The sequence below is a fragment of the Amphiprion ocellaris genome, chromosome 5, assembly GCF_022539595.1.
Source record: "Amphiprion ocellaris isolate individual 3 ecotype Okinawa chromosome 5, ASM2253959v1, whole genome shotgun sequence".
Taxonomy (NCBI): Eukaryota; Metazoa; Chordata; class Actinopteri; family Pomacentridae; genus Amphiprion; species Amphiprion ocellaris.
In genome coordinates, this window is record NC_072770.1 from 23,210,419 (window position 1) to 23,237,808 (window position 27,390).

Genomic DNA, 27,390 nt, shown 5'->3' on the forward strand with positions numbered 1-27,390 from the left:
AGGAAAAGTCATGAAACCAATAAAAAGGTTGTAAATAACTGGAAAAACAACAATCAATCAACGTGTTCTTTTACTTTTTCTTCATTCTTCGGTCCCTCTCAGCCTGTGTGCCCAGTTTTCCCAGAGTCATAGTGTCCCCGATGCCCATCTCAAAGTCTAAAATACAAACACACGTGTTAAAGGCTCAGTAAATCTCATACATGATGTGGAACAGTGTTGGAGATTTGGTATGTCTGCAGTGCACCTGATAAGGCTGGCAGAGACTGTCCATCCCTGCCAACAGTCTGGTCCATTCGACCCTTTTCCTTCTTCCCAAACAATCGGCCAATAGATGACTTGATTCCTTTCTTCTGCTTTCTGCAAATAATTAAAACAAGCGATGTTGGAATTAAAATCTGCATAAACTCAGTGAAAAGGAGTGTATATGAAACACAGAGAAAGAGTAGTTTATTCTGTCCACTGTGAAACTGTTTGTCATACTGTACTACCCGCATGCGTGTGTGTGTGTGTGTGTGTGTGTGTGTGTGTGTGTGTGTGTGTGTGTGTGTGTGTTTATTCACCCTCGTCCATCCTCCAGACTGCCAGTGAATTGGGCGAAATTGGTTTCCAGCCGTAAACTGCGAGGAGAGGAGGGTGGTGACGTCTCACACTTGATGGTCGCTTTGTCCACTTCAACTGGAGACTGAAAGAGTCACAAACTCAGCTCAATTTGTGGACGCCACAGTGAGACGAAACAACCAGTGTGACTGTGTTTGCAAACTTACTGCTACTTTCCTTCGGTGCTTCCTCAAGTCACTTGGCTATCAGGAACAAAACAGCACACTGTGATAAAGTAGCCACACATATAATATATTGCTGTGTGTGTGTGTGTGTGTGTGTGTGTGTGTGTGCTGTCTGACCAGAGTCATGATGCCGAGGTGGTGGCTGGTGTTGCGTCCGTGATGTTTAGGCGTGGAGTGGCCGCTGGTGGGCGGTGAAGAGGACGAGGCCAGGGACTGGGCAGTGGCGGAGGTGGGCAAGGCTCGGGGTCGAAGTGTCACGTTGAGTCCATCCATGCTGCCGCTGTTCACACGAGACTCGATCTCGTCAGAGCGCAGGTCTGCCGATTCTCTCTCTACCTGGATCATCCTGCACACACAAACATGCACACAAACAAATCATGTAATCAGCCAACCCCTTAATTATCACATACACTCTATATATTTGGAGTAACTGTCAAAATATTTCCTAAGCCAAAAAAATTATCCTTATATTTACTTTGATTTCATATTTCTTTTGTATTGTAGAGGGACTGATCAAATGCATCTGTATTATTCCCAGCAAATCAGGGAAGTATTTATTAATAATAATAAAAACACAGGTTACAACTTGAAGAAAAAGTAACAATCCTTAATAGACTACATATACAAATTCCATTTCAATAACAAAAATTAGATTGCTATGAGAGAGTGTGGCTCCTCTGCAGCATAATCAGCAGCTATTTTGCATTTTGTTTTTGTTGAAGCATATTGCGAGGTGTCGAAAGATGGACCTTGTTTACTGTAAACTGCAATAAACAGCGTGTTCTTCCAGCAGGAAATAGAACTGAAGAGCAAAGGGCCTTACTAACATATTATCATCTCTGTATCTGTTTTATTCTTTTTTTTTTTTTTTTTTAGATATCTGTCTGATTTATTTTATGCTGTCCACTATGGGGTTTCTGGTATAATCTTTTACTAACCAGGATAAATTTAAATACCATGATATGAAAGGGGGCACAAACAGATCCAAATCTGTGTCAGGCCAAGTCCTCTCTAATGCTATAAGATTCTATAATATATTGCATTTTATTAAGTGTTCTCATTCTTAAACTTTAAAATTCAGTAGATTTTTTTTTCACAATAGTTTAATAAATCATCAAAGTAAAAACACAGAGCTCATATTTTTCTTTTTCTATATTTACACCATTCACTTCCTCAGTCTGTCTTAATTTCTAAGCCAAAGGTTTGATTGTCAATGTAAATAAGGAAGTAGATGATGGGATAACCCTCATGTAGAACCTCTTTAAAGTCTAAATATTTCAGATACAGGTACATTTACATAATCCTTTGCTGTTACATATCTTTATTAAGAAAATTTTCTCAAGGAAATGATATAAGATAAACTTCAGTGATGCCTCACTGAGGAAATTTACATGAAACCTAACATGTTAGAATATATTAAAAAAAAAAGATCTACCCAGTTGGTCAAAACTTTCCTCTGTGCTTCTGTTAAATTTTCTTTTTGTTCAGCAGGCAAAACACTAAAATTTAATTGAATTCCAAAAAGGCACTGACACAAAATTTACCAGTGTTACATGTGATTTTGTGCAAATTTCTCATATTGGCAACTGTCATTAAGTTCTTCAAAGGACCTTTTTTTTCTCCAGCTTTTTTAATCAAGGACCACAGCATCATCTGATTATCTAATGTCTTTATCAGTCCTGATGCATCCATATATCCAAAGATCTTTGTGCATTTCTTTAAGAAAATGAAGCATTGGCACCTTTATTGGTTGTAGCATTTTCAAAATGTTACTTTTCCTGTAATTGCATTATGTTTAATACTGTGCTCTCCTTCGCTCTGCTTCTTGTTCCTTGTTGCTGCACTGACCCACTTTCCCCACGGGGGATCATGAAACTGTCATGTTCCGTAAAGTAATGTGTCTGTAATACGCCACCTTATCTCCTCATTGATAGCATCAAGTTGCTCTTGCAGCATGAGCGCAAGAGTCTGAGCATCTGATTGGCCGCTGGGGGAAAGCAGGGCTGAGCTAACGTCATCATCCAGGTCTGACTCGGCCTCGATGTCGCTGCCGAGGAGGTGGCTGACGCTCCCACGCAGAGATGGATAGTCCTGTTCGAACACCGCACACACCTAAACACAACAAATGCACATGAGCTTGAACAGTCACATGTTTAATACGACCTGCATTTTTTTTTTTTTTAAAAACACATCTAAAAAATGTACAACATAGATGAATCCTGATTAAATACACAAATAAAAATATAATATGAAACACTATATGGAATTAAATGGAAGTATTTGGACAGTCATGAGAGAAATGGATGAACAGTAAACTTACATCACACAGCATGTCCATGGCAGCAAGTGAGAGAGACAGAAAGACAGAGAGGTTAGTAAAGAATGGGAAGTTAGGCATGAAGCACTGACACTTACTAGCAAAGCAGACATGAACCTGGACTGTAAGGAGCCGCATGTGGTTAGAAGAGTAGCTGGAAATGTGATCCTGAAAATGGATCTGTCAGTTTGCCTTCCTGCTTAGTTTGTGTGTGTGTATGTGAGGAAATGTGCAGTTGATTTGGCCCTATGAAAAACATCATTAGCACCTTGTTTGGATCATCTCGTAGCGCTGACAGTCTACCCTTCTGTGCTCGCCTGATCACAGTTGTGCTGTAGTGGCCGTCCTGGCCCTCCACCATAGAGAAGCGAAGGTCGCTGGAGCTACCCAAGTGAGACCTGTGATAATATACATAGCACAGAATACCATCAATAATGTATTTGTTGCAGTGCGAGTATAAACGTCAGTATGAAAGAGTACAAGTAGAGGAATGTCTGTGTGTACCGAGGGTGAGTTCCATCTCCAAAAGCCCCACTGCGGCGCTTCAAATGGTCGATTTCATTTCTCAGCTTATCAATCTCTCCAATCAGCCGCTCCTAAGGGAGAGAGGCACAATCAGAGCATTTCTGGAAGTAATATTCAGATGCATTACTCAAGTAGAAAATACAAGCAGTACTACACTACAAGAAAAAAGTAAGCAAATGTCTGATTCAAATACATGTGCAAAGTGTAATCAGTAAAGTGTATTGTCAATGTCATATTGGTTTATTAGCGCAGATACATTACAGAATTAATTGAACATTTTACAGAACACATTTTCTTGCTTTCTTGCTAAGAGTTACATGAGAGGATTGATACCACGTTTAAATCTGCAGTGAGACGAGAAGGACAGGAAACAGCTAATTCTGTTCAAAGGTAACAAAATGTTCTTACTCACTGTGTCAGGCCAAGAATTATTTTGGCACAAAACCCCATGTAAAACTGCAACTTATCATTACACTTAGGTTTGCACAGATTACCACATAAGATATACTGAAATATAGTATGTTAAAGAGTGAGTCTTTGTTGTCTTGTGTCTCACTGGCTTTCAATCTTTATGGTAAAAGTGCCATATTGTGTGAGCAAATAATGAAAATCCCACTTCCTCCCAGAATGTGTCTTTCAGTTTTTCAGCTCAAAAATACTACAAAGATGGTTCATTTTATCATGACTGCATAATCTCTGATTTTCACACAGTTTTGAACAGACTGTTTTGCTGCCTGTAGCTTTAAACGCAGGTGAGCTGCTGCTGTCCAGCCCACTTCTGGAAGACTCTTTAGCTGAGCATGGCAGCTGACAGAGATGTAAAAGGCTTCCCATCTTTTCTAATTTTCTTCATGAGTGATCATTTTACATGGAAATTACTTGGTGCACAGCCGTTGTTTTTAACTCGTGTATGGTGAGTATGAAAGACAACACTGTGATAGTAAAATCAGCAGTTTAACAGGGCGGAGCAGTAACTTAGGAAATTGCAATTGAGTGAGAGTCAACATGTAGTCTTAACAAGCAGCGTTTCAGTCAAAATTTCCATTGCATTTGTTCCATTGTCTGACAACAGACATCTAAAAATATGTAAATGAGGTAATGTTAGCCATATAAGCTGCACAACGTGTTTTACTAAAGACTTTCCTACTGAAACTGACATCAATAGTGAAAGCAATTCTCTGGGTTTTCAGCTTCTCAGATGCTGGAAGTGCATGGAGACTCTTCTGTTCACTCTTGCAACCAACAGCAGAACATTTGGTGAGTTTTGCTCGTGACTAAGACATTTTAGAGTTAGAGGAAGCAGCTCTAGAAAGTAAATAAAACTGGTGGATGGTGAGGAAGCTTCCTAAAGTGTTCACCTGGAAGCAGCAGCCAGTAAATGGGCAGGATTAAACAAAGTGTGAGTTAGACAACTATTGGTTCCTAATATGAAATGTAGCAACTGAGTAAATCTCTCACTGGCTTTTAAAGTTGGGGGCTATTTAGTCAAGTGAGGACCTGAGGAAGGTGGACATAAGCAGCATTTATTTTATGTCTCCAAGTTTATAATAAGCACAAAACTAAAAAAAAATGGATATTTACCATATTGGTACTTTAAGATAAGCTAAATAAGTCTTAATAGATTTCTATCTATGGGACAGGCATCAATCTTCTCATCTAACATTCAGCAAGAAGCATTTTTTTCTAAAACTCTGCCTTGAAGGTGTGTAGCTGATTTAGCCATTCAAGTGGAACTAATTTCAAGTACTCTTGGTTTATGCTTTTGAGAAGCTTCAGGAGCTTACATGGCCTCATAAATTGATACTGTCCTGTGAAATGTAGAGTAGAACAGCATCAAGTGGAAAAACCCAAAGTACTGTACATGCACCACAAATTTGTACTGGGTACAGCATTTGCGTAAATGTACTTCGTCACATTTCACTGTTGATTATGGAGCATGTGAAGTGTAAGAGAAGAGACAGCAGTGGATTTCAGTGCTCCGGTGATTCACTGATCTCTTACGGACCCTGGTGTGGTGGAATTCTTCAAGCTGTTTCTGGCAGTTCTCAAGGTCCTGAATAAGGGAGTTCTGGACAAAAAAATACAAAAAAGAATCAAGAACCTGCATCACAACAAGTTTGTATTCCAAGAAGATCATGAGTATTACTGTGTATGTATTTGGTCTGTGAACCAAAAACAACAGCAACATGAGCTGCTGCTCAGATGAATGTGTGTGTGCGGGCATTGCCTTGTCCTCCAGGGCAGCCATGCGTTCCTTCAGATGGAGCTGCAGTCTTTCATTGGACTCGGTGAGCAGACGATCCACAGTGTCAGACAAACGCTTGTTGTGCTCCTCGTTCATTTTCTCCCTTTGACGGGCCTGATGAGCAGAGAGGGGGAACCAGACGTTTGGTATGACATCTTCAAGTTTTTCTCTTTGATACAGACTCCACGTGTGGGTGTATTTACGCAGCTAATCAAGCATCTCTACATGGATTAAAGGATGAAGTGTGTATTTAGCCCTAGATCACCAGCTGCCAGATATAGGTCTTCTTGGCCAACAATGGATCTCTCAGTGAGAATGATTTAATTACAGTCATTTAGGTGATGATGAAAAAGGGTTAAACGGCTTCTCCTAAACATGAATCGCTGTGCTTAATATGTGTTCTGCAGTAATTTCATTAAAGTAAATTAACACACACAAACACAGATCTGCATCCTCAGAGAGCTCTTCCTACTAAATATAGTCATGCGATCACAGAGGGAGAGAGAGAAATTAGCCTTGCGTGAATTATTCAGAGTCTAAAGATAGCAGCCAATCAGTCTTATAGGGGGGAGGGGGTTGTGTGTGTGTTGCACTGAGACATGTGGATTTGGTATGAATTCATGCAACAATGCACCAGGAAAATGAAAAAAAAAAAACTCCTCTTGAATGTGTGTTTCCTGTGTGTCTGCGTATGTACTTGTATGCATGAGGGAGCACAGAGCCAGGAGTCAAGGCGTCCGACTAATGTGAAGCATCAGTCCACACATACACACATCAAAGTGAGAGGTCAGAGAGAGCCTGCAGGGCTGCTGCACACACACACACACCCTTCCTAGCTCTTGGTTCTTCTCCTCCAGTTGTGACTCCAGCTGTCTGAGGCGCTCCTCCACGTTGCCATGGCGCTCCTCGGCCTGCAGGGGGAGACACGTACATATAAGTGCCTGCTGCAGGCTTATCTGGTTCTGTGTTTTCTATCTGTAAATCAGTGACTCTTCTTTGTTTTTTTGCTATAGCTTCTATGTCTGTGTGTTGTTCTGTGTTGCGTGTGTTACCTTGGAGAGCGCCGCCACTCTCTGTGCCAGTTCAGCCTCCACCTCTGGCAGTGTCTCAGCCTTCCTCATGGTCTGAGCCAGCCTCTGCTCTGCCATCTCCAGCATCTCCTGCAGCTGGCGCACCTTTTCCTCGCTCTGGCACACACACACACACACACACACACACACACACACACACACACACACACACACACACACACACACACACATATTCAAATATAGAGGAGGGGCATTATTGCAATCACAAGAGAGGTGTAATCAGTGTAGCGTAGCCAGCGAGTAGCAAGGACACGACACACGGGCACGTTCCGAGGATGTTGCTTGGTGTTTCCCTCGTGGAAGCTGAACTCAGATTCACCCTGAACTACACATGAACCATTGAGCAGGATGTTTCTATTGCTCACTCACCGGCTGTGATGCTCTTCGATACCTTACATACATTGTTGCAAATGGTTGAGGCATGAAATATTAAATCATTGCAGAAGAGAAAGAGAATGAGATAGCTTACATTAGCCCGAATCTGCAACTCATTCATCAGCTTGCATCAAGACAAATGTGCCATTTTTGGTGTCACTTAACAACACTTTAGCATTGTAATGCATTCAAGGCAGCTTGAGCATAGCAGAGTAATGAAACAACACATTCATAAATATCTATTTGGAGCCTGATTTGTGACAGAGATGTTCACTGTGTTGTTCGTTTAGTTGTTTTATTTCGGATTCTGTGTCTAAATTCTGCTTTGGGACAGCCATCATCTCTTTCCACTTAGCTTTTCTTTTTAGCGATTACTTACAAATGACTGTTTTTCGATGGCTGTGGCTTTATTATTTTTTGAATGATAATTGTGCTCTCAGCCAGTAACAAGGTTCATTATGCAAACTATTATCTTTTCCCTGTGTATAGCTAGTGTTGATGTGTGCTGTGTGTTACCTGTCGATGCAGGGAGTCCTTGGTGGCCAGTTCATTCTCCAGTTTATCGTTGAGGTCGTGGATGTGTGTGGTCTCCCGCTGAGCAGCCAGGTAGCGTTTCTCTAATGTTGTTATCCTCTCCTCCATATCTTCTCTCTGTGGGCACAGAAACACAACATTAAATAAATCAAGAGTCATATATAGTTGACAGATTTATTAAAATCTTAAACACCTTACTGTGCCTTTGTGTATATATAGAGATATAAATCTTCCTAATATCTTGTTATTGTTGTTGAGGAAATACACCCAAAAATGATTTGTTCTTTGTTTTTGCTGACAGAGAATAACTTATATGATTAACATTAATATATAGAGAGGAAAATTTTTTTGCAAAGCTTTTATATGATGATATTGTCCAACCTCATTCCAAGTTTTTACCAAAAATACACTTAAATAACTTGTAAATTTTAAATGTATAATGATAAAATGCTACTACAGTGAAACAAGATAGAGGAAGCTGATAAAGAGGCCTTGAGTATTATAACCAATATATACAAATGTGTTGAATAGCACTTAAAGAATACGAGATAGTTCAATAGTTTTGCTTTGTTTTCAAACACTGTGCCATAAACTTCTATTATAAGTATATATTTTGTTAAAACTGAATTAAGTTTTCGAAAGTGTGCTGTTTTGTTTTTTCCCACTACAAATAGAATATTATGTGGATGTTCAGCCCACCATAGCTATCTGCTGTCACGTATCATTTCACTGCAGTAGAGAGCACTTTCCATGGCATGAGAGAAAATACGCATTTTGTAGATAGTGAGACTGTATTTCTTAGTGTAGGTCTATGACCTATTCAAGAAATTAGTAGAAAATTAAATTGGATCTTTTCACTTTTCAAAGTGTTACATTTTTGCTGCCCCTGCTCTCTCTTGCTGGCTTCCAGAGCCAAAGCACAATTCTGACTCCATCTTTTACTGTCACCTCTCTCTGTTCTCTTTGTTGTTTGATTGACAGCTCCTCGCTGCGGCTCAGTTCTCGGCGTGCATTCGCCAGCTCGGCCTCCAGCTCGGCCACCCGGGCGTTTAGAGTGGCAGAGTGCTCGCGGCTCTGAGCGAGCTCCTTATTGGTCCGATCCAGCAGCTCCTGAAGCTCAGACACCCGGCTGCCGTCATCGTGGGCGTCTATAGAGCCGTTGGGTAGTCTCTGCAAGGTGGACACACAAAATTAACACATATACACACATGAAACGCATCTCAGTGCTGAGTTACATAGATGCAAATGTACATGTGATGAGCAGGGGGGAAACTGAGAGCTGTAGAACTGATAAAGTTTGCTGGGTGACCTAGATTAAAAAGTGGTGAGTTTTATGCATATGGGGATGGGTTATGTGAGGTTAGGCTGCCATGTTGTTGTTTTGATGTTGTTTCTCTTCTTTTTTGCAGCTCAAAGTGCAGTTAATTCCAGGGCCTTAATTACACAAACCTTCAGGGACACATATTCACACAGGCAACATGGTGGGCAGTTATAGTTAGAAGGACCCCCTCTGCTCACTCATGTTCCTATTTTGCCTGCTCACGAATACCTTACAGAAACACATGCACATATACTGGGCCGAATAGGGCTAAGTGGTATGCAACTGTGTGATAAAACACACCTGGTGAGCTGTGCAGTTGTGCGTGATTCAAGTTCAGCCACACAAATTCTTTAGATCTACTGTCTGTGACTGTGGGAAGGACACTGTGCACTAACTGATACTGTGTAGCAATCATTGGCTAGGACAAGCCTCTAGGATAGTCTTTGTTAGGGTCTCTGCTCTCCGTGTTTTGTACAACAGTATCCTCTAAAGGGTGCAACATCACACTGTCAGCAGGGCAGTGGGTGTCATGAAAAAACGTTCTAACAGAGTGTATTTGCACTCTTCACATGCTGTGGCATCTAAACTACAATCCTTTTCCTAATGACCACACTCAAGCTAATTCTCTCTTCATCTTTTTTCCCTCACTCTCTGTGGTCATCGTTTAATACAGTGTCCTCATTGCTTTCATCCTTTCTTAATGGTAAGTTATTGATTTTTGAAGTTTAATTATTCTTTACATAAAAAAAGATATTTCTGGTCTCTCTCTATCACTAAAGCCACAGAAATAAGGGCAACAATAAGTGGATCATAAAGTGTTTCTTGTCTGCTGTACAGCCGGTTCAGAAAGGAAGGCAATTTCCATCCAGTTACAAGCAGATTCTGCCATTTAATCACTGGGATGTTTGTTGCTCCAGACAGATCTAGTTCCAGTGACATATGTATGTGTGTGAGCAGATATTTTAATGTATCAGAGGAAGACAGAAAGAAGATGCTAAAGTGACCAGTTCACAAACTACTATGGGGCTTAAAATAAAGCACATATCAGAAAAACAATCACACAGCCAGGAAGACCTTCCATGTAGGTTTGGATCCATCTCCTCGCTCCACTGAGTCACCGTCCTTCCTCTGTCTCACCATGTTCAACTGCAAAGTGGATTAAAAAGAAAAAAACACTGAACAAACTCACACATTTGCTTCCTTTACTGTTTCCTTAGTCGATTCAAGAACAAAACTCGGCATCCAAAAGGGAAACGCAGCTCTCAAAATGCTTAAGACAACAAGTCTCATCGTCTTTTACAAATCTACTAATCTACTCAGAAAACAGGAGGCAGGGAGGGTTCGCTTCAGTGAGGGTCTCGTCGCTCCTCGTAGAAAACCCTGTGATCTGTGCAACTTAACAAGCTTTGACTGCACATATTACCTGCCTGCTGGGATTCTACTTTAACCGAGCCTGCTGTGAATATTTAACGCAAATATATCTTTAGATTCCTTTCTTTCATGTCTTTTTTTTTTTAACTGTGAATGTGTAATGGGTATGAACAGTGGGCTGAGAGGAGGGAGCCTCTCACCCAGTGTGACACTCGAAGTGTGCATCAGATCCGACTGGAGGCTTTAACAGATGTCTGTGAGGGATTGAGCAAATGTTTAACTTATAGGAACACACACACACACACACACACACACACACACACACATTTTCACATGTGCGCACACATTGGCACAGCTCACCTCTTGTGTGGTAGACGCTAGCTGTCCCTCTAAGGTGGCCACCCTCTCCAGAGCCACCCGAAGCCTCTCACGCACCTGAAACACACCAAGAACCCACATGTTTAGTCTAACGATGCCTTAACAATCTTTGACATTATAAAATACAGTGTTTCGCACTATGCATTGTCAAAAAATGGCTCAAATTTTTGTTCTATATTGAATTTTATTTCTGGAACAAATAAAGCGCTATAATAGATTATTGCTGTCTAAATGTGTTTCTGCTTCTGTTAATGTATCTCATGACTGTTCAGCAACAATCTCTGCCTGTACAAACTTTACTCTGAAACTGAGGGAGCGCTGAAGTTCATTAAAAATGAGAAAACAAACAACAAAATCGAATAGATCAGAAATAATTAGCGAGGGAAGACAGCAATTCAATGCAATGCAGCAAAATGGCATCTAGGATGGAAATATCATACACTGAAGTTACCAAATGAGCCAGATGTTTCCCCTTTATTGGTAAGAACTGACCACAATCCTTTGTGTTTGTGTGTGTGTGTGTGTGTGTGTGTGTGTCTGTGTGAGTCCACCTTTTCATCCAGGGCCTTGTGGTGTTCAAACAGGGACTTCAGAGCTTTGAGGACCTCCACCTCGCTGGAGACTCCAGATGGTGGGGGTGCCTGTCTCTTTACCACTGTCATCCTCAGACTGCGTTCGTGACGAGACACCAGACACTCCAGGTGCTCCAACAGCAGCTACAGCACAAACGCATACACACACACACACACACACACACACACACACACACACACACACACACACACACACACACACACACACACACACACACACACACACACACACACACACACACACACACACACACACACATACACGAGTGCGTGCGTGAACAAAGAGAATACTAATTTCGAGCTCAGAAACATTGTTTGTTTTCATCAGCATCACCACACCCTTCTACTTATTATGCTCAAACACACACACACACACACGCACACACACACACACACACACACACGTACCCTGGTGTTGTTCCTTTCAGCCTTCAGCTCAGATATTTCCTCTTCTTTCTCCAGCAGCTGCTCCCTGCATATGTTCAGCTCCTTCGTCAGGGTGGCAAACTCCTACACACCAAACACACACAAAACACCCACACAGAGGTTAATACTGTATCTCTGATCAACATAATGGAAAACACTTCTGCTGAAGCTGAGCATGAATGCAGCTGCAGTCTTGTGGTGGCAGCACATGTGGGTGGGACCAATTTGGTGGCCGGAGGCTCAAACACACTCCTGGGTCAGAGCAGTACGGGATGTTTTGGACCTGTGTGAAGAATATTTTATCAGCAGGTGAAGTTAGGACAGACTTAAATAATGGCCAGTCTGGGCTGGCTCCTCCAAACAAAAAGCCGTTCCTGTGTGAGAGATGCTGTCTGAGAAATGTTTCCTGTGTACCTGCGATAAGAGGTGGCCTGAGAGGGGAGAAATTCCATGACAAACTAGCTACCAAAAGGTATCTGATCTGCATAAACACTATCTGCGCCGTGCCACTGTGCCTACCTCAGGGTAATATTTTGACTCTAAAATATCTCTCCATATTTACAGAGGTCAAATCAGTGCTGCCACAGAAAACATCATGAATCGTTACGATCAAAGTTTCTTCATATTGTGAAAAAAATGTACACAAATCCAGAACTGAGAACAATAAGTGCCATCTTATTGTTTGACAATCAAACACACCCACTAAATGCACGCACCTGCGATGACATAAAAACTTTTATTATTACAGTAATAACAAATTAGTCAAAAAGAATTCTTGTCTTTGTTGAAAAGTGTCGCTTGTGCACTGATTAGTTTCTTGATGTTTATTCTTCACACTCCTCAATTCTGACGGATGCACTCCACTGAAGCTTTAAAGCTCATACAGCTCTCCAGATGTCTTTTCAGACCACATTTGGAAAACTTGACCGATGAGTTGCTGGAAGTTGGCCCACAATGGTTTCTGCTTGGTTGGGATCCATTCTGTTAGATTTTTTGCAATCAGCCCCTCTGTAAATGTATTTGTGCACCATATGGCATAGCGCACAGTACAGATGCATTTGTGAAAAAATACCAGTTTTGGTGCTTTGGTAATCTTAGAATCTTAACTTGTTAGTTTTGATGTGGCAACATAATAACGTTAAGTAGGTGTACTAACTATGACTACATGAAATAGACTTTGAAGCCGTCTCTTGTCAGTTGAAACACAACGTAACCCTCTGAACAATTTCTGGGTGCTTTTTGCTCCTGTCACATTTTTGGGCTCATTTTCACTGTAATATCAAGTCCTGAACCTCTATGAAAACAGTACAACCATGGCTAGAAGTAGAAAGAGCTTTAAAAAAAAAAAAAATCCAAACACATTTATAACACAGTTATAATGCTAGATATCTTTTTAAAATTTAAAGAAAAATTGAAAAAATGAAACGTAATCAGCATGCGGCTACATGTTTGCAAGTGCCACAATTGGAAAATATGGTGACACCTCTTCTCTGTGTAAACACAGCTGGCAGTTCACCTGAAAAGAATTTTTGTCATGTAATTTTTGGATTTTATTATAATTTTTTAACAGAATGTGATGCAAATGGCCTAATTTTTTTTATATGAAACTTGTATAACAAAGTGATATTATTGAAATATGATTTTAAGCTTCAGATCGGTTAACGATGGAAAGGCGCATTACAGATGATTAGTTGGAGGACCGCTTTCTTATTTATTTTTTACATTTGCTGTCTGTGATAAACGGTGCCATTCTGGTGACTTTTAAAGAATAATAAGATTTTTTTAAATCTGCCGGTACATTTTGGGGTTCAGGGGGTTAAAAGAACAGTTTGAAATTTTGGGAAGCAAGCATACTTGATTTTTTTGTTTGTTTGTTTCTCACATGCCTGCTTGCTAATTAGCCTTAGAAGCTACAGCTAGCAGCTACTTACCCTAATTTTGCATTCGGATGCGAAACAAGTTAGCCTGTTTCTGAAGGTAACAAAACCCTCCTACCAGCACCACAAACACTATTTAGAACATTATATTCTTTGGATGATGTTCATTTTGTCGTTGACTATCATAGGTTAACGTTATTTCTTTTACACCGACAAATCAAAGAAAGGATGGTTTTACCTTGCTGACATGTTTCAACTGCAACTGCAGTCTTCTTCAGAGCGTCATCTGACATGTGCTGACGTGTCCTTTTTTATCAGGTGACCGGTCAGGTGAGCTGCTCCATGAACCGGGACGAGGGGGGTCTACACCCTCTCGCATACCTGGGACTCCATCCTCCAGAGACCACCGGACGGCGGGGGGCGTGGCCGGTCTGACAGATTCTGACAGATCTGTCAGACCGGTCACCTGATAAAAAAGGACACGTCAGCACACGTCAGATGACGCTCTGAAGAAGACTGCAGTTGCAGTTGAAACATGTCAGCTAAGGTAAAACCATCCTTTCTTTGATTTGTCGGTGTAAAAGAAATAGCGTTAACCAACATTATATTCTGTTTGTTTAATGCTGGTAGATTTGGTTTTGTTACCTTTGGACAGTTTTTGACTTTTACAGTAAATAGACTTTTATGATGTTTCACCTGGCAATTTTACACTTTAAATGACAGCAGTAAAAAGGCCCTGTAGAGATTATGACATAGTCCTCAAGACAATATTTAAAACATTTGCAAATCCTGATTATGTGGGATGTTTTCACTTGCCGGATCTGGGAATCCAAGGTCTACACAAACTGTAGTGTAAACTGGTCTTCACACAAATCTCTTCAGATCAGTGGAAGAAAAGGTAAAATATTCCTTATTTTGTCCCTCTATTATTACTGTTTGATTATTACTGCTCTTGTCAGAGAGCGTTCCCTGGTCACCAGCGACATATCTAATCCATTTCCCTCTGAGTTTCTGCTGTTCTGTCTTCCTTCGATTAGATTTTCACAAGATGAGAAGCTAACGGTGCTGCTGTTACACTATTCAACAGAGAGCCACCCAGTGGCGCACACAGCTTCTGCTGAGAGTTGATTTTTAATATTTTTCCCCTGTTTGATCACACTGGAGCAAAGATTGGGTGGCTGTTTGTTTACTGAAGTCTGTGCATCTGTGTGCACACGTATGTGTGTTTGTGTGTTGTACTGTTTGTGAGAGTAGATCTGATTGTGTGTGCATGTTGTTTGAACATCTCTTGGTGCTTTGTTGGCATTTCTGTAAGCTTGGCTTCAGTCCAAACCAATACCCAGAGGCTTATGCTCTCCCTGCTACACACACACACACACACACACACACACACTTACTTACTTACTGGAGCTCCCTGTGACTATGACACTGCAGTCTCACATTGTCACTAATGATCCAAACACTGGAGAATTTTGTGAGAGGCTGAGATAACTATACCACACTATACCTGACAGGTGGGACTGGACAAAGTAGGTTCGGAGAAAGTCAGGGTAAAATGTACTTCTGCCTTAAGTAAGATACTCTCTGGACTCCAGCTTCAGGGTGGTGGTGAGACAGATAATGTTGTGGTCTCAACATTATTTTGTCCCATTTGCGCTGTGGTGATCCTGATGTGTGTGGATGATGAATATTGGTGAGGACGCACAGACTGACAGTCTCTGTAATATCTAACTGATTTCCTAAGAACTCAATACTCCGGGTCGGCTGCCTCTGAATATGTGTTTATATGTGATATGACAAACCAAAATTTTAAGTCTGCTAAAGTTCTTAAATTTATTGCATATTATTGATTAAATATAATGCTAGAGATGATTGTATTAGTTATAGTAAACACTCAAGTTGCCGCATGAAGAAAACAAAACAATAAGACAAAGTTTCATTAACCTCTGAACCACTGGTGGATTTGAACAGCATAGTTTTCTTTTTAAAATCACAAAAATTACACCATTTGTCAGCGGCAGAAGCTGTAAAAACAAGAAATATCGTCAGATTTACAACTTCCTGAAAAATCACCGAACTGCTCATCCGCAACATGCTGTTCCATCAGCAAATTAACCAGATCTTAAAATCCTGATATTTCAGTCGCTCAAAACAAAAATTCAACACTCCTCTGTGTGATAGCGAAACTATGACTGACTCAGGTGCTACCAACAAGCACAAACCAAAAATTAGAGGACGTTTCTCATAAACCACAGGGTAAACAAATTGAAAGTGTAAGTAGTAATCAATACAATACAATACAGTTACTTTATTAATCTCGAGGGGGAAATTCAGTATATACTATGTAAAGTCACCATATTTTTCCTGACCTGGTCACAATTGTACATGTTGATTCTGGGTTTTATCATTTTTTGTAAAATAAACATCCAAAGAAATTTAACTTAGTCTTTTCTTTTTTTTTATGATTTATGGCTGCATAACTGTGTCACACTGAAAAGAACACTTTTTTTTTTCTCTACCTCTGTCCATGGTTGTGCTGTTTCCATAGAGGTGCAGTACTTTACATTGCAGCGAAAAATGAGCCCACAGTGAGGAAAAATGTGACAGGAGCAAGAAAAGCCCAGAAATTGCTTGAGTTGCATTGTCAGGATTGCACAAGGAATATAGTTGGAATAGAAAAATATCAGCTTTATTATATTAATATTTTGAAATATTAGCGTTATAAATCACATAAAAATCTATATACATAACACATTTTCTGCAGCTTTCCTGCACATTAATGTGCCTGGAAAATAATAACATCGCAGTCTGATATTATATGTTAACATTTTGAAGTTGTGTTACTGTATTCTTTGAAGAGGCTCATCAGTAGCTTCCTGTTAGGGGGTTGACCCGCACATCTTTCATTACGTTTGATTAGCCCAACCTTTACAGTCTTATCTTGATCTTTGCATGTAATGTCTCTACTCTTTCTGTCTGCAGATGCACTGTGCTAGACTCTTGTGATATTTATCAAACAGACAAGTGAGTCCGCCTGCAATCTGATCAGCAATCTGAATGTCATCAAAAAAATGCATGTCTCTAAATTTGCTTGGGGCTCGTCCTGGTGAGACAGTTCTGTTTTTCTACATTACATCAAGCAGGATGGGCAAACACTGACATACATCACCTGAGCTGAGTTGCTGAAAATGATTGCCTAAATTACAGAATTTATATTTGAGCAAATCAACCATAAACAGGAACAAAACACACACAAACTTGTCGATTTCCGTCTTTCTATTGACCCTGTCTATCACTGCAAGCAATAAAACAAGGGTGTGGAGCTGAAGGAGGAATTGCATAGGGAAGAGACAGGGAAGGAGTGACTGAAGGAAAAAGGGGAAAATGGGTCAGCTTGTTCATTTTAGCTTCCCTTATTCCACAGGGGTGCACCAATAGACAGGAGCTCAGCCCAAATCCACCAACAGATGTTAGAGCTCACTGTCTCTTTCAATCAAGGCAAAGAGGCTCAACAGGCCACCTCTCACGTTCTCCAGTTCATCCCTTCATCCTTTCATTCCTGTACCGTTTAAGAGCCCTCTGCATCTCCCCAGCTTCATTAAAAACAGCAAACAAAAAGGCAAACGGGAGAAGCATGCACTGACAAATAAATAAGAATAGATAAAGCTATGAATATGCAACTCGGATTAATATATAATGGAATAGACAAATGTTATTTATAAAATATAACTCATCACTGTCTAGACATAAAAAACTCTATTTAATTTCTCATGAAGCCCTGTCCAACCCCTTCCCTCTGACAGCTTCTACTGAGTTTGCTTTTGTTCTCTTTTCAACACACACCCGCTATCACAATGCACCCTAAGCAATCCTAACCCCCCAAAATCATGTTAGCTTTGAAAAATCCCAGGATGTTTTCTTCAACTTCACACAACAGTCAGATCCAGACGCAGCTCACTGACAACAACCTCAACGTCTGTCAGAGAGTGTATCATATCGAAGGTTCTGGGAGTCTGCAGGAACGCCGCTGCCTCTAACCACAATGTGAGATAGCAAGTGGTTACCAAACACTGCTGAGCTCAGACATTGTAAAGGGATTTCTCCCCTTCCCTTCCTTAAGCAGTTTGGGATTAAAGGATGAAAAAAAATGCTGTCTATGTGCAGAGAGAGAGGAGAGAGATTGGAGTGCAGTCAGATAAAAAAAACTGAAAAAATGTACATTTGGTCTCTAACACACACACACACACACACAATCCAAAAGATAAATAGTGACTGTGGTTATCCCTCTGTATTGTGTGTGTTTGGCTGTATGTTTGCAGTGTGCACAGAGGTCAGTACTATGGAGAGTTAACTTATACTACACACTTGAACTGTATCTGAAATCGCCCCCTCATTTACTCATTCACTATTCCCTGCATGATAAAAGATATGAACGATAAAGTCAGCGCCATAGTAAGCAGTAAATTGAGCTTCTGGATATCTATCATCTCAGGAGGAAAGGCAAAGCATTGCATTGTGGGATTTTCTGTTAAAAGTTCTTAGTGTACTTAAATGGTGAACATTTTTCTTTCTCTTGTGGGAATTTTTAATAAACATGCAGTATTGTGTGGATTTTCCACTCAGACTATGAACGCTTAAATACAAGAGTGTAGTTTTGTTCCTACACTGAAAATATGTGTGAGAGCTTCTGTGTGTGTGGTGTTGATGTGAGAGTACATGGGAGGCAGGTGCCATAGCAGTCATCAGAAGTGACGTGATTATTTTTCAGTTTGCCAGTTAATTCCTGTTTGTTATTCAGCAGTGAGACTGTGGTTGAGAAAAGTCACTGTGAGTTCTGAGGACGTGATCATGGCAGATTTCTGCCCTTCACTTCTTAGCACGTCACAAACAGCAGAGCACACTGCTTTTTACTCCCATCCATCCATCCATCCATCCATCCATCCATCCATCCATCCATCCATCCATCCATCCATCCATCATCCATCATCCATCCAGCCATCCAGCCATCATCCATCCATCCATCCCACTTGATGAATCCTACTTTGTAATTTGGTATCTTTTTAGATTCAGCTGCATCTTATTGTCTGTCTTATCTGTTTTTATTTCCTCCTCTGCACCCAAGTCTTTCTCTCATTTAAATTGTTATAATTGGTTATGACTAAGCGCTGTTCAAGTAAAACTATTACATTTACTGAAATGTATTAATTACTTCTCTTGAAGACAATCCAAATAATGACTCCGGTCTTTTAATGACTTTTCCGAGTTATTGATGTGATCACTGTAAAAGGCCCAGTGCTGCACCTCCACTGACTGTGATTATTTATGAATGAATACATCAATGAAATTTAAAGGCTGTTAAAAATAGTGACCACTGTCTGTTTTATAAGACAGGCCTCTCAGAGATGGACCTGTAAAGAAAAATGGAATGAATAGAATATTCTGCTGGTTGTGCTATGACAGTGTTATTGCCCAATAATTTCAGCTTTGCCTTATATAGTGGAGAACAATCCTTCATCCAGGATGCTAAGAAAGTGAAAATAAAATTAGATATATAATGTACAAAAAAAGCCATATCTACCTAAATGCTGTAGCAAGGGTACTTATTATATATAATAACTGAAATTATCTCCTGGTCACATTAGTGTTACAATTGCAAGTGAAGTTTTGCATAGCAGCACAGAGGCTCTAATGTCTCACAGATTAAGGAACCAGGATGCTGATGATGTGCTTCAGCATATAAAGATCTAGACAGTAACATTTAGATACTGTTAAGAAAAACAACTATTCGCCATGCATCTTGTATTTTTGTGCTCATTCAGTTGTTTTGCAACACATTTTTTTTGTAAATGTTGTTGACTGTACTGCAATGCCACAGACAATCTGCTGCATTTCGAATATTTATTCCTCTCCTTTAAAAAAACTCTCCCTCCTGCCAGACAGTTACTTTGACAACTGCTTGCTTTGCCCACGCAAACAGTATAACTCTCAGCACGTTCACATCACGTCTTTGCAGCTTGTTGGAGATACTGGAACTCACTAACAAAAGTAGAAGGGAGGAAATACTAGTACATTACCACACTTCATTGCCAAATCAGTCCTGAATCTTTGAAACTATTTATGAACTGAGCCACAGTACTGCTGATATGTGTGACTAGATTAACAAGACAGGAGACTGAGGCCAAAACAAATATAAATCAATGTCTGCCAGAGCCTGAGATCGGTGAGGTCAAGCGGTGCCTCTGTGAGCGTCAGCTGGTGGGAGGGGAAAGAAAGGAGGAAAATGTGTGACTAAGCAAGAAAGGAGGGAGACTGAAAGTGTAAACATGGCTATTAATTCTCATTCACGCATCATATGATTCACCAGATACGGTTATGTTATGTGATATTATTTATGCTAATCAGAGGATGCTTACTGCCCGAGTGCACAGCGGCAGTTGGATTGTAATCTGCATCTCTTAAAACATAAACACATCCTAAAGACATTAAATGCAGCATGGTAGAGAGATCTGTCTATTAGGACAGCATCCACAGCTCAATGAGGCCTTTTCTTGTGGTTGGATATATCATACTGAACATAACAAACTCTCCCTGTAAAACTTGAGTGAATTTTGAGTCACTAGACTCACTTAATCAGTTTTCCTTTTTCCATCTGTCGTGCAGGAACGATGATGCAGAAGTCAGTTCCGTTTAATACCAAGTTCACTCACGTCTCTCAACAAGGTCTGACTGAATAAACTGTGTTGTAAATACACCTAGAAGCCAAGGTAGAAAACATTCATTCTGTACAAATGTGGCACAATTTCTACAGTACAAATGAAAGATGATGATCTCATATTTGGTCAAGTGTAATGTTTTTTGTATAAAACCACAGACATTTTCCACAAAGAATCAGAGAAGAACAAGGAATACAAACATCAGAGATTGTGTGTAATGACTGAAATCCTTTTGGTTGTGCAGACCAAAGGAGACAAAGTTAACTCTGATGTAAATCTTTGTAATTCACCAAAGACTGCCACGCAATGATGAATGCAGGGTCAGGGACTGGAGAATGAGTGAGTCCCTGGAGAGATTCAGATATCGCAGTTCCGTAATTCTTCACCACTGCAGAGAGCAGCGCATGTTGCAAATAGCAGAGAGGTGGACTCGACCTTTGTCCAAGAAATCTCGATCAACACGCACTTAGATGCGTAGCAAGAACTGTGACACACAACCACCACCACACCTTTGCCTGGGTGTTGGCCCTAAGTAGGCAGTGACTAATCTGTTGCCATGACGCCAGCCCTCACACTGCTGCAGACGCCATGGCAACGGCTCATTAGCAAAGTGTGAGTGAGCAGCAGACAAACTTTGCATTAACGTTTCATCAGGCGAACGCAGATGCGCTCGCACATTTGTACATTAAAACACAAATATGTGCAAAGCCGCTGAGAGATTTTCCTTGTGTGACAGCCCTCGAGACCGTGCAGAGAAGCAGCTGACTGCAGCACTTGACAGATCTCTACTCTGACTGATGCTCTGGAGGAACGACTAATGCTGAAATCTTTTCCAAAAGACTTCCGTACAGAATTCACAACGTAGACAGCAAATAACAAAAGACAACATGTTGAGGTTTTTTTTTTGTTTTTTTGATGATTCTTCATGGCTGGGTTAGATGTAGTAAATTGAGGCATCAGCAAATCATCTGAAGTGAAGCACGTCACGGGAAATGCCAAGGAGCTATGCCAGTCATAGACTCTTCCGATAACACAACAGCAAATACACTCAGTGTAAATACAACTCAGTAAATCCCATGTGTACATATTGAAAAGAAAGGGGATTTAATTGTTAAATCCAAAGCATGAGTGTATTTGAAGAGTTCAAACCACTTTTGCAGGGCTTTAAAATGAAACCTGGCAGAAACCCACTACCCACTGCTGTACAAAGTCATTTAATAGCCTGATTATTGGACACAAATATGACATGGTAGAAGTATCTTGCAGGAATATGAGTGCAAAGCTGACACATCAGATCTAGCTGGCTCCCTCTGTTTTTTCAGAATCTCCTTTTCTTATGGTTCAGCATGCAAGTAGGTGTCAAATCCCTGCAAGTTTTCCAACTTCCTCTCCTCGTCTGTGCCCATTGAAGGCCTGAACCCAGAATAGCACCCATTCATGTATCCTAGTTGTCTTCATCAAAGCAAAACAAAACCTACTCCAGAAAAAAAGGGACAGAGAAAGAGAGGAAGGATGAGAGGGGAATACTCCTTCTGTTCGCATGAAAGGAGAAGCACAAAGAGTTTTTGTTGTGCATCAGTAGAGTCTGTCTCTCACACGCGTGCTGTAATAAGCATATGGTAAGTCAAGCATGCACAGCAGTCACAAGAAAAGAGAGAATTCCCAATCAGTGCATGACAGATATTTATCTCCATTATGTTCTCGAACAATGGAAGTTGAAAACATGCAACTAACCACGTCGACCAGTGGAGAGTGTTACTGGACGGGGTGTACCCACATTTCTAAACCGATATGCAATTAGCATCACAGCAAGGTATTAATCATTCCTTGCAGCTTGATTGAGGCACGGTGGTGAAAGAGAAGGAGTGAGGAAGAGGTGGAGAGGAGGCCATATCTCAGTCCTAGAAAAGAGTCATCAGCGCTGAAATCAATACTCAGGCAAGGACATGTGGAGACCGCAGAGAGAGTTATTTGAGCTGGAGGCAATCCTTTACTGGTAACATCCACACACTGTACAGGTGCTGAGTCCCTACCTGGTACATGTAGGTGTTAAAGTGGGTCCCATTCTGAAGGTGGATCTTGACTGTAGGGTTCATGGTGAACGCTAAACATATCAGATCCTTCAAATGGACACCCCATAAAAAAGAGGGGAGACAGACAGGTAGGCAGAGGGTGAGCAGTGGTGGGTAAAGTGGGTGAGGATGGTGGAAAAGAGGGGCTAATTCCTCAGAGTCCCGGTCGATACTGAGTGCAGCAGGGCTTGATGAGACTCCTGTACTGCTCCCTCTGCCCTTCTCTGGGACGACAGCACTCCGCTAGTCAGCCTGCTCTAACTACAGAACAGGAGATGGCAAGGGAGGAAGGGTGAGGGAGAGAGAGAGATAAAAGAGAGGGGTAAGGAGACAGATAAACAGGGACATGCAGGGAAGAGGGGGGAGAGCCCAGTTGAGGCAAACGTGCGATTTTGATCGGCGAGAAAGACCAAAAGAGACGGAGAGGATGAGGACGGAGGGAGGAGCAGCTTGTAGTGATCAGCTGATGGAGGACTGGGTTTGGACCAGGACTCGGGGGTTCTGGCCACCTGCTCTTTAACGCTTAGACACACAGACACAAAAAAGTTGCAGTTCACAGAGAGTTTTTAAGTCACATTTGGTTCTAATGCCAAGAATTAGCATGAAATTAAACGCTCTATTTCCTCCTAATAAAAACTCCAGCCACTGCTTACTCAACACAAATTCAAGAGACCCATTTTCCTCCAGCATGACATTGTGCGTGCTGATTCTTTCTATTTATAAATGGTAGCCTGCTTCGTCCCTCCCATCTCGGTAGGATTTCACAGTGCATGCACTTGACTAGACTCTGAAACCCCTTCTGGTGCTTTTATACAGTAAAAAAAAAAATCTTAAGTATTCTTTATCCTTGCAGTGTTGGTTTGTTTTTTCTACAAACTATGAATATCATTTGATTCATGATTGTGATTTTTTTTTAATCATTTATCAATTGATAACTGAAATGTTTTTTTGAATCCACATTAGTGATTCATATTTCAGTGACCATTATATAATAATATATTTGTATTGCAACAGAGTTTTTGCCATTTATGTTACACTGGACAATTTTTAGAGGCACACTACTGATTTAACACGACAAGGCAGTAACATTTTCTAATTTTCGTTGGGCATACATTAAAAACTGCCTACTGTTTTTTGTGACTTTGTGTAGACATTGTTGTGTCTATGAAAAGAGGCCAGTGAATAATTTGGGACTGAGAGTTTGAAAACGAGAAAACTGTAGGACAAAATCTTACAAATTTGCATTCACTAAGTTGAAGGATGCAATAAATTTGAGTTCTGGAAAACATTTTAGGATTTTTGTTGCACTTGATCCACACTAAGAACAAAAAAAACCTGGAAATCTTCACATCTTCAATTTTTTAGGTGCCCCAAATTTACCAATTTTTGGGGGGGAAATGGATCTTTCACTTTTTATTTTCATGATACTAACATTGTTTCTTACATACAGCTCTCAATGTTGCAAGTTTTTATGGCCTTCTGATGTGTATTTCCAATAAAACTCCAATCACAGTTCAGAATTTTGTTACAATGTTGAAAGCAGATGCAAGAAAATGCCCAAAAATTCGAAGAATACATATGAGCTACCGCATGTGCAACAACTTTGCGTGATTTAGATTTTTACTACATCTTGAACAAAGCACTGCAGTCCTATAACTGGAGCAAACTAAGCAGATGCTATCAAGTACACTGCACATATACGGTGTTAAAACATTATGTACACTAACCCACCTCTGTAAATTCAGTGACATAAGTTTAGACTATCACACAGACAAATTGTTGATATCTTTAGTTGTACATCTGCATCTATTTTACCTCATAAATTTATATAATAAATATGCATTCATTTTAAAGTAGTCCAGCACTAGTAGAGAGGCGGTATGATTAAGATATATACAGTGATTAATTAGTTACAACTTCTCCTATCCCACTATTATGTTGTGCTTCTTCACTCACCTACTCACTGACTCTAGACTATATGTTCAGTGAGTAAAAAACATATTACAATGCTCATTAAACATCATAAACACCGGGAGTGCCGGTTCCATAAATGCAGAAAAACACTAGAAAATGGCTCCTGTCTACATGTCTACACGCTCTCACCTGGTTGTCAAGGAAACAGAGGTTCACAGGAGGAAGGGAGAGCAGAGGATGAGTCAGAGAGAGAGACAGGTCTCCACACATCAAAACATCCTTTAATGATTGTGGCGACTTCCACCACTAACTGACAGCAGTCCACTGCAGGCCCAGGCCTCAGCATTTTTGATTAGCCAAATACACTGGTCACTGATGCCTGAGTGTGTAGAGACACAGAGACCCCTACTGGCAGCTCAAGGTACTCACACAAACTAGTAGCAAACCGAGTGATGCAGGAACTTTTGGAGAAACAGGCCAAACAGGCAACAAAAAAAAAAGTCAGTAATTGTACATGCAGTTCTTTAGCTTTACAGGTGAAGCAGGAAAACAAGAGTGTCAACAAAAGCTGGTAATAATTTATATCTGGTGATAACTTCTCCTTGACATCAGTGGCAGACAGACTTGGCAGAACCTGGGATTTATTGTTGGAGACAGAAATACAGAAACAGGAAACTCCACTCACAAACACAAACACACTACAGGGCTCACATGCACATCAGCACTCCTGCAAAAACACAAGAAACTTGACATGTTCGAAAGAGTATTTTCTGCAGCAGAATTCACACAAGTAGGAGACTTTTTTTTTTTAATCTGACAGCCTCTCACAGTTCTCTCTTTTTCTCTTCTTCTACTTCAGCCTCCTCTTGCTGCTGCTGCCTAACTGCACTTGATTGCTTCTTTCACACTCTATCCACTCCAGCTCCTCCGTACTTGCTCTCTCAACCTTTTTTCTTCTTTTGCTCTTCTTCTGTGTCCCTCCTCTTTCCTCTCTTCCCTGTTTTTTTTTCAAGCATAGCTAATCTCAGCTGAACCTTCCCTTGACAAAGAGCAGCCATTTTACACCGTAACGTACTGTAACATGGAGCAGAGGGCAAACTCACATTTCACCACTTCTTTGAACACACACACAATGCACCGACGCAGACGCAGCCACTCGGACACAGATATAAATGCAAAAAGTTAAAAGTTTGGTTTTAGGAGAGATGAATGCCTTCCCATTGAATCTGAAGCCCAAACAAACATTATCATGAAAATAGTCAGTTTTTCTTCCATATGTCTAACAAAAGAATTGGAAACTTAGTAGCCACAGCATTGCAATCCCATTAAAAACACTTTTAATGGCACTGATGGGGAAATTAGACTAAGATAAACTTATATCAAAGTCTTTAAAAGCAAATCTCGTCACTCAGCATTTGGTAACACCCCCAGGCAGTTATTTAGGGCTAACAAGACCAGGTCTCAATCTAAATGAGAGAGATAGATAGAGAGCCATAACTCCTGTCTCAAAGCTCACTGGGACAAAAAACTGCATGTTCAGAATCACCAGTCAAATCTGATAAAAACTTTTTAAAAATTTGGTGACTTTGACCCAAAATTAGATTTTAAAAGCATCCTCCATGCAAAAACTATGACTGGCGACCTTGTTTTGGTGTTTCTAAATTGTCTGTAGGTGTGAATGTGAGTGTGTTTGGTTGCCTGTTTCTCTGTGTGGCCCTGCAAAGGACTGGCAACCTGTCCAGGATGAACCCTGCTGTCAGCTGGGATAGGCTCCTGGAACAGACCCTGGATGTATGGATAATGGATGGCACTTTGTTTTGATTGAACATTTGCAGGCTGGGAGAAGAGCACTGTCATGAAAATAACTAATTTACTACTATAACTGGGTATACAAATATACAGCAAAACTTGCCATTTTCAGCATGCAGGCTGTTGTTGCTTCCCAGAGCAAAGGGGAATTTAAAAACAGTAACATATAGATATTGGAAGGTGAGGAGAAAGCTTGTGAAATGTGAAATGTTTATAACTTCAGTCTGCATCTGGTGAGTCAGACTAATCTTGTGTAAAATAACAACTTTCTTTTTAGTGAGCTGATGACGTACTGGACCATGTCTTTGTGGGATCAGTCACCTGGACTGTCAGTCAGCATAGCATGGTAATTGGTGAGCTTTATAAATGCTGCCAGGCAGATGTTGTTGTCAGTGAAGAGAGCCAGGCTAGGTGCTGTTTCTTTGTAAAATGCTAAGCTAACCAGCGGCTGGCTAAAGCATACTATTGGTCATATGAGAATGATATTAATCTAGTTCTCAGCAGGAAAGCCAATAGAATTTCAATAAATTGTAAACTCTTCACTAAAAATTTAATACTGTCATGTACAATGTAATAAAGAAATGTAGTGTCCAAGCTCCTACAATCAGACAACCAACTCTGTCTCCAAGAAATTATTTTTATTTACAATTAATTTGAAAAAGCAAATATGTTTAAGGAAGCAGAATGCTGACTAGATTACATTTCTGTTAACATAATGAGAAAATGTATGCAGATGTTTGCCACAAAATTTTGACAGTGAACATAACTTTTTACCCCTTTAGACAGACAATGCACTATAATTCCACAAGAAGAGCCCCTCATTACTCATATATGAATACGGGCTTGTATTTCTTGTTCATACTCGACCAAATAAAATGGTGTAATGCCAGCACAGTAGTGCTTTCATGTAGCAAGTTCGAAAATCTGAGGCGTAACACAATGACGTTGATGTCTAGTGTGGCTCTGTGTTCATGTATTTGTCAATTTACTGACTACCTCTACTGCTGGCTTAAAGGCGCAACAAAGACACAACAATCTCATCTTGCA

At 40.5% G+C, this 27,390-nt stretch overlaps 1 protein-coding gene across 11 annotated transcripts in view; it reads right to left on the reverse strand.

The window, feature by feature from the left end:
* The window catches only part of ppfia4 (PTPRF interacting protein alpha 4), a 60,544-nt gene that overhangs the window by 8,485 nt on the left and 24,669 nt on the right, over positions 1–27,390 (reverse strand). For 6 of the 11 annotated variants that reach the window (XR_002748078.3, XM_055010734.1, XM_055010733.1 and 3 more), the window contains exons 3-20: positions 11,941–12,042; positions 11,491–11,655; positions 10,922–10,996; positions 10,265–10,336; positions 8,818–9,039; positions 7,852–7,986; positions 6,922–7,056; positions 6,697–6,780; positions 5,852–5,983; positions 5,630–5,692; positions 3,604–3,695; positions 3,368–3,497; positions 2,698–2,894; positions 900–1,128; positions 765–800; positions 561–682; positions 245–357; positions 75–156 (exon numbers count right to left, since the gene is read on the reverse strand). Coding sequence is in view for 10 of the 11 variants with exons in the window: in XM_055010734.1 (XP_054866709.1) it covers positions 75–156; positions 245–357; positions 561–682; positions 765–800; positions 900–1,128; positions 2,698–2,894; positions 3,368–3,497; positions 3,604–3,695; positions 5,630–5,692; positions 5,852–5,983; positions 6,697–6,780; positions 6,922–7,056; positions 7,852–7,986; positions 8,818–9,039; positions 10,265–10,336; positions 10,922–10,996; positions 11,491–11,655; positions 11,941–12,042 (2,186 nt within the window). In the remaining variant the exon portion in view is untranslated. Of the gene's footprint in view, positions 1–74; positions 157–244; positions 358–560; positions 683–764; positions 801–899; positions 1,129–2,697; positions 2,895–3,367; positions 3,498–3,603; positions 3,696–5,629; positions 5,693–5,851; positions 5,984–6,696; positions 6,781–6,921; positions 7,057–7,851; positions 7,987–8,817; positions 9,040–10,264; positions 10,337–10,921; positions 10,997–11,490; positions 11,656–11,940; positions 12,043–14,073; positions 14,191–22,581; positions 22,847–27,390 lie in introns of those variants that run through there. The other 5 variants (XM_055010736.1, XM_055010735.1, XM_023297377.3 and 2 more) reach the window with 3 other exon arrangements.